The 11,108-nt window shown below is 36.8% G+C and overlaps 1 protein-coding gene across 1 annotated transcript; it reads right to left on the reverse strand.

Annotated features, from left to right (window-relative positions):
• Positions 1-657: 657 nt before the first annotated feature.
• Positions 658-9,786, reverse strand: LOC103175811. The gene is made up of 3 exons (XM_007889031.2): positions 9,759-9,786; positions 4,260-9,452; positions 658-2,257 (listed from the first exon to the last, which is right to left on the reverse strand). The coding sequence occupies exons 1-3, from the start codon at positions 9,784-9,786 to the stop codon at positions 2,244-2,246; spliced, it is 5,235 nt and encodes a 1,744-aa protein (XP_007887222.2). The 3' UTR covers positions 658-2,243.
• Positions 9,787-11,108: the final 1,322 nt, after the last annotated feature.

The following is an 11,108-nucleotide window of genomic DNA, read 5'->3' on the forward strand; positions in this document are numbered from 1 at the left end:
ACCTGTTACCTTGAACAAGCCATCAGTGGAGAAAACATCAAGTGAAGCCTTGGAACTTAATGGGGATGGTAAAGTGGAGAGGAGGCGTTTATAAAAGATTGCAAAATTAACAGGAAAAATAGTTTCATTTGCCCCTGAGGAAGGAAGAATATAAATGTTGTGGATCTATAAGGAGTGCTGGCCAAACTACGCCAAGAAGTGCCCCCCAAACATTCACACAAGTCTAGGTAAATCTGTATTCCATCAATCGGTGTTTCCAGGTTTTTCTTGATTGAATGTTTCTTGATTTATGGCATAAATCAAGAACATTTAATTATTGGGTGACCAAAAGGATTGGCCACCACTGACCTACAGCATATAAATGGCATATAGCACCCTGAACAATGAATTGGTGGTGTTTTCTTTCTGAATATAGAATTTGGTACATAATACTGAATAGTCAGTTATAGCATGACATTTATCATTCAGGTGCTTAGTTAATAATATTCCTTGCATTTGATATAGTGCGTTATCATCCAGATACATCTCAAAGTGCTTCACAGAATATACTGTAAAGTGAATTGACTATTTTGTGGGCGAAATGCAGTAGCCAATTGCGCACAGCAGTGTCCCACAAAAAGTCTTGGATGACCAAATTATTATTTATTTTTAAAGGATTACCTCGGAAAAATGATCCGTCAATTGACTAACAACCGGGTTCCAACTTTCCCCGGTCCCTTTGCTTTCAAGGGGAGTGCTCCAACCAATATGCTACAGGACTTCCTAGTTATGGAAATAGAACAGAAATTCTGAAAAATGCATATTGTTTGCACGACGATAACATAACATAACAAGACCCGGATAGGGTGAAGACCTGGAGCATTTGGGATCAGAAACAGTAAAAAATAAACTGAATAATGAGGAAGAATATTGACACTTAATGCATTAGTGAGATATTATAAGGATTGTGCACAATTTGGTTCCTGGGCAGTTTCCAAAGCCTCCATAATATCAAGGGGGATAAGTATGGCTCCTGGTTGTAATTCAAAGAACTATGAGAGGTTCAGGAAGTCTTCAGTCTTCACTTCAAGAAGAAAATAAAAGTTATTCCAAGTTAAACTGAACCATACACCAATTCAGGACTTCAATATAAGTTACAGCTGACAGGACAGTGTACAGGTTAGCTGCCCATGACTGTAAACAATGAATAAGAAACCCCATATAAAGATTCTGTTCTGCAGATGATCACATTCACAATAGTAACATTTTACCACAGGGCATTTCTAACCAGACAATGTAATCTGGAAACAATGCAACATTTTAAAAATCCTTGAGTTAAATGTCACTGAGGAAGAGCGCTTGGCAAGACAGGCCAATATTTTGTACTTTGGAGACCATGATGTTATTATGAGTCACTTTTTTCAGGATCTGCAACTAATAATTGCCCGTGAGATTTGCAACAAAATGGTACAGGTACCATCAGTGTCTACACTTAAAATTATTGGACTTATTTTTTTTCCCCGGAAGGTTCAGACAAGCCCAGCATTTAACTGTCTGAGGTAGTAGATTTACATCTGCAACAAGAACTGTTTCCATATCAGCACAATGTAAAATATGCACTGCTTTTAATACTTTAAAAAAGTATCAAATCAGCCATTTATGATACAAATTTATAAATTTTACAACAGAATATGCACATAAAAATGTAAAGTGAATACAATAATTGAAGTGTCCCAAATTCCCCAAAGTATGGACTACGAAAATAAGTCATGCAGTCATTCCCCTCTGAAGATAATTATATGTAAAATCTAATGCATCATTATATACTTGATTAGTTGTATTGCATTTGGTGGAAATATGAATTTAAGAAAATGACTAAGTAAACAATTAATGCTATTGTGATTAAGTATATGTATTAAAACTAGTAGCAACCTGTGGGAATGTTTGCCTGTTGATATTCAACAAATTCTTGCAAAGCAGCAAGCAAGAGCGCTAAAAATTCTGTACAAAAGGTATTAGTGCAACTTCTCAAATTTGCAATGTTGTTCGCATCAGCTTCAGGTTTTGGCTACAAAGCAGCAAATACAAGAGATATTGCTACATACATTCAACCTGAACCAGTAGGCTGAATATTAAGGCACTAATTCAATTCCAAGTGCGACAAGATGGCTTTCTTCTTAAAGTTTTTCATGTAGATATGCTATGCCAAGTCTTTGTAGAAAAGAGATATTCTGACAATCCATGGTTAAGGCATGATGATTCCATCAACTTGCATTTCCTGTAAAAAAAATTAAAACATTTTGAATTATATGTATATCCTTAAAACTTTCAGTGTCACACATGCCTTTCAATGCTACACAATAACTAGAGGATTCTGAAAGCACCATTCACCAGTCTAAATTTCTGTATTTATGAACAAACATGGCAAAAGTTAAATTCCTGAATACAATAACTCCCTGTCTTACTGGACTACAGGTGCCTGGAACTCAGACCTAGCCAGACAGGGCCTGAAACATTTAAAATATTTCCGTGGGTCTGTGTGTGGACTAGTGCTGGCCCACTGCTAGCACACCCTCACCTTACCATGCTTGCTGGGTTCTGCAGTACCCAGGGATATCCACTTTGAGTCAGTTTGAATCCAATGAGCACAAAGATAGCTTATTCGCTATCTTCTGCTCATGGGATTCAAACAATTAAATCCCAGTACATAGAGCCACCACTGAAAAAAGCAGGTAATTACACCTACCTGGAAATTCCGTCTTGCTGGGCCGGATTCCCCATTGGTCCTGGGACGCTACCCTGAGTGAGGCGCTATATATTTAGTTTCAAGTTTTTAGTATATGATCCCAAGTTGGAAAGGTCAGTGTATGCAACTTTTAAATCTATTCACAGACATCAACCAATACTAACGTCAAGCCAATCAGCAAACAATCTTTGATCAAACCAATAATGTCTATCAAAACACAAGATTTATTTGAAATCTATTCAGCAAAAATAGAACGGGACTTTAAAGTTGAACAAAATCATATGATCTAAGTACCTACTGCAAATGTGTAAATTTCTTAAAGGGACTGCACAATTTTTTCAGTTTGGATGTTGGCATTAATTTGTACCTGGAGATTGAAAAAGTAAAAAAAAATCTAAAATCAAGTAGTAATTTTTGTTCTCATTTGTTAACATACGATTGAAACATTAATTAATGCTCTTAATTCACTGTGGTGAAATAAAAAACAAAGGACCATTCTAACAGTGTTGTAAAGTTATCCTTTACAATCCTGATCCTGTCCATTCTCATTATGCTATCTTGCCATATCTGAAAATATTGCTCTGGGTTTACTTTTTCAATCTTATTTAGCATCTTATACAGTGGACCCCTATTATATTATGATTCATTCATTATAAATTAACAACAACAACAACAAGATTCCATTTATAAAGCGCCTTTCACGTCAGGAGGACGTCCCAAGGCGCTATTAAATTCTCTTAATACGATTGGGTGTGGATCCTGACATGGAATTATCAAAAAATCAAAAAGCAGTGTATATGTACGTACTGACAGTGATTACGTAATTTTAATTTTAATTTTAAAATGCTGGTTGGGATTTTATTCACCCCAAATATAATATAAAATAAAAATAATTCCTGCATTTGATATAGCGCTTTTCACGTCTTCCAGACGTCTCAAAGCGCTTCACAGAATATACTGTAAAGTGAATTGACTGTATATTTGTGGCGAAACACAGCAGCCAATTGCGCACAGCAATGTCCCACAAACAGTCGTAGATTGAAGTGACCAATTTATTATTGTTTTTTTTCTTAAGAGATTATTATCAGGCGTGTGGAGTAAGGAAACTTGCCCAAGGTGTCAGCCAGCCGGGAATCGAACCCAGGTCTCTTGCTTGCAAAGTGAGTGCTCTAATCACTGAGCTACAGGACTCCACATCATGTTATAACCAATATCATGTTATAATGGGGTCTCTTCTGTATAACTTTACAAGGTCTCTTGTGAGACGTTTCTGTTCAAGGCTGAAAAGTTCTACTTTCATTCCTCATAGATTATCTTGCTAATACTGGGGATCATTTGTATTACTCTCCATTGCACTGAATCAAAGGCCTGGCCCTTAATGCATTACTGTTTAAAATCAAATCATCACTTCTTTTAATGTCACAATTGTTAAGACCTTGACACAAGACTGCAAAGGACATTTTGGAGGGTGAATTCCAGATCAATTCACCTTCTTCAATGTAAGTTACATAAACCTTTAATGGTTTGAGCTTACCTATTTGAAACTTTAAGTGACTGAATGACAATCTTTGTTCCACAGATGATCGTTTTATCCTTTTCACTGCTGCCGCATCTCCAGTCACACACATGTGCGCTTTTCGTTTCCCTGCAGTCTTCACAATTTCAGCATTTTCCTTTTGTGAGCTCTCTTCATCTACTGGGTTACTGCTGCTGCCCAACGACAGCAAGTGGTCACTGCCAACCTGAATAGGTACCGACTGCATTCTAGAAAAGTGCTTAATTTTATCAGATGATGGACTACTCGCCCCATTCTCATTACTGGATCTTGCTTTGTGCTCCTTCTTCCCTCTTCGTTCACATAAAGTTTGACTTCTGGGGTTGAAGTTGTGTGCTTCGAATGCATCAACAGCTGAGGGATTTACTTCACTGTATGCATCACTGTTTTCTTCAGTAGACTTCTGAAGATGACTTGAACTTTTAATATCAAATGAGTTATTTCTGGATGGCTGCCAAGCAGTTGCTACACTATAATTTCTGAAATGGCTCTGATCTAGAGAGTTGATCTTCCTTAGGAACACCCTGCACTCTTTAAAACTCCCAAGTTTCCAGTTAACATTTGTTAAAGTGTCTTTTTGCTGCTCTTCCATAGCAAAGCCTCCTTGATCTGTGTTTTCTAGTTTTGTGGTTCTTTTGGATTTATGGTTGGTCATTAAGCCCATGTCCTGGACACTTGTACAACCAGATACACTAGCTCCTTTGTTATTGACAGAATTAAGTTTGTCTTGGTTTTCATTTTCTTTTTCATTGTTCATTAGGACAGGCTCTCGTTCTGATCTAATGGTTTCAATTTTAAGATCAGGTTTTTGATTATTTTTAGTTTCTACAGTTTTTACTGAGTCAGGATTTAGATTTCTGCATCCTTGATTTTCATTTATTTGTTTCCAAACAGACTTCCACTGCTTGCAATGGACTCTGTGATTATGAGTCAATCCTGTACTTTGAAGTTTACAGGAAACCACATTGTTATGGTCAATCAAAAGCCTCCTTTTAGCTTTGAGCTTGCTCATTCTATTTGATAGACAAAATTGCCCTTGTGGTCTTATATCAGGTTCTAGTGCAAATTTTTTAAGGTGCTTTTTCAAATGTTCTGCCTGAGAGCTTGAACAGATGGCAATTTGATCGGCATCTGCTATAACTCCTTTAGCATTGAGAACCTCAATAGGGTTCCGGGCATTATCTTTTCTTACAATGGATAAAGAATGTGTTTCTGTTGTTTGCATGAACCATGCCCGAATTTTATCCATATCACAATTTCCCTGAAACAGCATTTGGATAGGAGAGATTTGATCCTCGTCATAACAGTCTTCAACTGATGTCCGTTTGGCTACAGTTTCCATTGGATCTGGGGGTCTTCCTTTGTCAGAACTAATAGTTAGTTCCTCAACATCAACGGGAAGCCAGCCATTATTAATCTTTTCAAATTGCGTATCAAGTTCTTCTAGTAAAGTTTGTTTGGAAGTGGAGTTATGCCACCACCTGAAAGAAGTGCTCGATATAAAAATGGGATCTGCTGATACTTCAGAAAAACAATTCAGTTCAGGTGCTTCAATCTTGCTTTCTTGCCCATTACTCCCTGTAGTAATATTTGGCAAGGTATTCTCAGATATCATTTTAATATTTAACTTCCTGTTTTTTGCAAGCTCATTACCTGCTTTATTTAAAAGCAGTTTCCGTGATTTACGCACCAAAGCACTACTTTGAGAAAATGAGCAGGAGTTTGCAAATGAATGTAGGCAGTGCAGAGATGGCTTTCTAATTCTAACTGAATGCCTCGAGGGTACGGCAGACTTCACTTTATTCTTTTGGTCATTTACTTTTGACATTGTTTCACAATCATTTTGTACTGTTGCCACAGATTCTTTATGTAAATCAGGATCTTTCATCTCTGTATCTTTTGACACATTTTTAATTGGAAACTCTTGGTCTAAAGGAGGTAATATGCTGTTAATGTAGACTTTTCTTTCCTGAGGTGACACTAGATCAACAGTTACAGAAATACCCGAAATCTTCACTTTTGCAGGACGTCCAGGTTTTCGTTGTCCATTTTTAGAAATTTTAATAGTTGTAGGCTTACTATTTGGACCAACTGCATTGCCAGTGTTGTGAAGTGAAAGAGTCTTATTTTTTATGGGTCTAACTAAATCATATCCGCATTCACTTTCAGTCTGTGAAGGTGTCAAGCGATCAGTTTTGCTTTCCATTTCCTCTATAGTAGAGCTCTGTGCAAATTCCAAGCTTTCCAGTTGTTTCTCACACGTTTGCTTCAAGTCACTTTCATTGATATTAAGTTGTGGAATTGTTACATTTCCATCATTCTCAGACACAAATCTTTTGAATCTTCTTGAACGTCCATAGACTACTGTAATCCTAATATTCCGGTTGCAGACATCATCTCTGGAAGGTGGACATGAAAGATTGCAGTTTTCAGCATCTGGAGTTTCAGTTGTACAATCAGCAGATTCAGATAACTCAACCTTAGGTTTAGGTGGTCTTCCCTTGGGGCGTTTAATCTGCTTTTCTACTGGAGGACCTAATTTTTTGGGACGACCCGGCTTTCGTTTTAAAACTAAATCACCCACTTCCTTTGAAACCTGTGTTATTTCCATGATCTGGTCAATAACCTTTTCAGCATCACATGTTAGAAGTGAATTATCCAAGTCCTTCGAAACACCAGTTATTTCTACCACCTGGTCATGGTCAATAACTTCTTCAGAATCATGTTTTAGAACGGAATCACCTACGTCCTTTGAAACCGTGGTTATTTGCACCTTCTGATGAATAATTTCTTTAGCATCATCTTTTAGAAGTGGATTATCTGTATCCTTTGAAACCTCACTTAATTCCGCCACCTGGAAATTATTTTTTACAAGACTGCTCGCACATAGAGAACTACTGGAACCCAACCTATCCATTTCAACATCATCATTTACTTCCCCATAGATTGTTTTAGAACTCTCCAAAATACTCTGGAAACATTCAGCAGTATTAACATTTTCAGCAGATGAATGAGAATGATCTTCCTCTGGGGTTTTAATGAGCACTTCTTCAGAACTAATTTTTGCAATGCAGCTGCCTGTGTCAAACTTTGTCAAAGTACTTACAGATGTCAGTGTGTATTTTACTCCTTGGTCACTGCTTACTTCTGAGAGAAACATAAGCTTAACGGGACTGTTATAACTAATGAAAGAACAATTTTGGCCCAGGTCAGTTTTATTTGTAGAACTCGCAATCCCATGAATTGAACATGCACAAACTTTAGAATGCTGACACTTCTGTTCCGATGAAGGATTTGCATTCAGACAATCATTTCCTAATATCAATTGAGAGGGAAATATATGGTTTGTTGGTTTAGATTCAGAAATAGTAGTAAGTAATTCCTTTCTTTCTGTGTTCCTCAAAGGTGTACAGCTATCAGTATTTGAAATATTTTCTGAGTCATCCTTGGTACAATCACTTAATTGAATAGGCTGCTCTAGGCTATTATGTTCCATAGAACCAATGGAGTCAGTATTTAGTGTTGTAGATGTGTTTTGCTTTTTGTCATCGTATTGATCAAGAACTTGGCTTGGTTCTTGTAAAGAATGTAATACAGTTGCCTCAGGTGAGGTAAGTTCACTTGTATATTCTTTGTCATCTGTTAACTTTCCAATGTTATGATCATCTCTGTTCTTCCGGAGCTCAAAGCCTGCAGAAAATGGTGTATCTGAAATTCCAGTTACTTCACATGCAATGACAATGTCCTGGCCTTCTCTATGTGACTCTTGGGTTTTGGAGACATCGGGGCTGCAAATTTCAGAAGCATTGCTTCCAGACTCTACACCAGATCGTTTTGTTTTAATTGATTTTCGTTGGAAATTTTCTGAAAAGGAGGCAGCATAGAACATTTTTCTAGGCTCAGTAATGTAAATGGAAAATCTTTCCGGAGGGAGAACATTTCTTTTTGCCCTAACAATGCTAGGTGTATAATTCATTCCCTCAGAGTTCTGTGTGTCTTCAAATCTCTCACTTTCTGTACAGTCATGCTCAAATATTGAAATCTCAGTCTTCTTCCTTGGAGTTTCCACATATTTTTCATGAGGTTCAGAGGTGTTTGACTGCTCTGGGTAATCAAAAGAATTACAACTGTCTTCTGATAAATTTGACCATTCTGTTATATCTCTAACTTCACATTCTACTCCTTCCCCAGGCGAGAACTTCGAGTCAGCGAAGGAAGCTATTTCACATTGCAAGGGTGGAAAGTTGTTAAAACCGGTATTCATGCTGGGAATATTTTGTAAATCAGGGTCTATTGAATCTTCAGCAACTTCATCACCAAGAAAGGAATATTCGGCTTCTGGTGAACTTGGATTCTTTATGAGGCTCTTTGCTGATCTCTTCCCACATTTGTCAGATGTTGACTTCTTCCTTAAAAAGAGCTGATCTAGATTTGCAAGATCTCGTTTTATTTGCACTGTTTGACGACGAGATGATGGAGAATCTGGAGAGTTATGAAGAGCAATTAGAGTTTCTTGACGTTTCCGGAAACGGGTTTGAATTATTCGGTTTTCCTCGTGCTGTTTGAGTAATTCCATTAGGCTATAATCACTGACCTTTGCCTCGTGGAGTAAAGCAGTTACAATTTCTCTCAATTTAACACTGTCATTATTTTCCTGATAGGAATCAATGTTGGATGGGTTAGTCAGACTTTGACCTTTGTCTGAAGTTTCTATTGATTTCAGTTTTTCATTTATTCGCTCCATTAGCTCTTGAAATGAAACAGAATTTTCACCTTTTTCAATATCATTTTCAGACTCAGATGATCTACTATTTTCACCATCGACTTCCTGAAATTCTTCTAGGTGTGCTTTGCTTGAAGTCTGACTAGACATCAGTGAGCTGCAGTCCCCCTCTTCTTCTGGAGAAAGAGAGGGGGGTTGGGTGATATTACATTCAATGCTATTAGCATCAAAGGCTGAAATGTACGTATTCATTCCAGTTTCAGACCCGTCTGCTCTCACTGGTGACAAAGGTGGAGGGGATGGACTTCGTGCTCTGCTGTAATCTTTGATATTGTATACTACTGTAGAAACATCTGCTGCTTCCGTATCAGGAGTAGGGATCTCTTCAACTACAAAGTCACTGGAGGTTTGAATTGTAGCTCTTTCATCATTTATACATCCAGGAAAACCTTCAAAAGATCCAGGGTAAACTTGGTATAGACTGCTCTTGTGACACTCTTTGCAAACTCCATTACTTATTATCGTAAAACATCCAAGATACCTTTTTTTGCATGATAAACAATGTGGATCTTTTATACAACTGCAGTGTGGCATCTGTGGAAAAGAAATGGATTGTACAGTTTGCAAGGAGCTTTTATGCCATAGGAATCCATTAGAGCTGCAGAATTCCTCATATGCCTTGTTTTCGAAGAAAGAAACTGAGGAATTTTTCCACTGTGAATGTCTTTGATGTCTGCATTGCACATCAGAAATACCTTTTTCTTGCAGTAGACACTTTAGCATTGTGGTAAGAAGTCTCTGATGGTTAGGGCACAGGGTAGACACAATTTCATTCAATGCAGTTAGTTTGTTGTTTATGTAACTAGTTTCTCGAGTAGAGTTGAACATTGCCTCTGTATCAGCTCCCAGCTCAGAACTGTTAAAAAAAAACATGCTAAAGTAAGAAGATTAAAATAATCCAAACAATGAAATAATCAAAATATATCCTAAGAATCAAAAACAAGCAAAAACTGATAAGGTAAAAATATGGTTGCTTGCACACTCTTTTGATATAATATGAACACTTTTACAAATTTTTCTTTAAAGGTATATTAACTTACAAAAATAATACTCAAAAAGCATAAAAGATACAGTATTGAGTGAACAGTCTCCTTTTGAGTTGAAATTTCTTTGATTCTATTTCCAAATCTTGATTGATATGGAAAGCATAACAAGGAAAACCAACATTAATAATACTTGCATTTGATACAGCACCTTATCACGTTGTTGAGACTTCTCAAATTGCTTCTCAGGATATGCTGTAAAGTGGGTTGACTATGTATTTTTGTGAGGTAAACACAGCAGCCAATTGTGCACAGAAACATCACACAAACAGCCATGGAGTGAGATCTCTATTTACAACAATATGAGTTTGGAGGAAAAATTTGGTATGGCCAAATTACATTTAACAAATGGCATCAAACTCCAGAAATTCAAATCAGTTAATCCAGGATTATATATAAAACATTTTTTATGTTGAATTAACATCTTTTGCTACGTACTTTAAGTGACTAATGAACTTTTACATTTGTTTCAATAAGCTCTTTGAGAAGTCTCAACAACGTGATAAGGCGCTATATCAAATACAAGGATTATTATTATATTATAAAACAAAAATGCACAAACATACATTACTTGCCATATGGCCTTCACAAACTGTAACTAAAATGCTCATACTTAATAATCTCATCAGATCACCCCGAACAGCAATTTACATTAATCAATTACATTTCAATTTTATGAGAATGTATAATGGTAATCCAAGGCACTCACCTCCTTTTGAGTATGTTGCCTTGAAACTTTATCCTTTGCATTAGAACTGCAAGGTATTAACCAAGTAGTTCTGCAGCATGGAAGGGGGTTAAAGAAAACACTGTTAAAACTGAAATGCCTTAGAATACCATTACAATTTATTTGAACTATATTTTCTCATATTTTGGATGATAATCAATTGGTAGGTTGGCTCTAAATGTTGTGCCACTATCAGATTAATTTTGTAGATATTTGATGATGACGCATGGTTACTTGGAAACATTGATATCCATGGTGTGCGAATGCATTTTCAG

Source organism: Callorhinchus milii, unplaced genomic scaffold (genome assembly GCF_018977255.1).
Source record: "Callorhinchus milii isolate IMCB2004 unplaced genomic scaffold, IMCB_Cmil_1.0 Scaffold1, whole genome shotgun sequence".
NCBI classification, from domain to species: domain Eukaryota; kingdom Metazoa; phylum Chordata; class Chondrichthyes; order Chimaeriformes; family Callorhinchidae; genus Callorhinchus; species Callorhinchus milii.

Bases quoted from the DNA above. Each gene is read 5' to 3' on its own strand.
- LOC103175811 (XM_007889031.2), bottom strand. From the start codon at position 9,786: ATGCTAAAGTGTCTACTGCAAGAAAAAG. The intron at 9,453-9,758 runs GTATTTCTGATG...GATCTTTTGAAG, and splicing joins GTGTCTACTGCAAGAAAAAG to GTTTTCCTGGATGTATAAAT.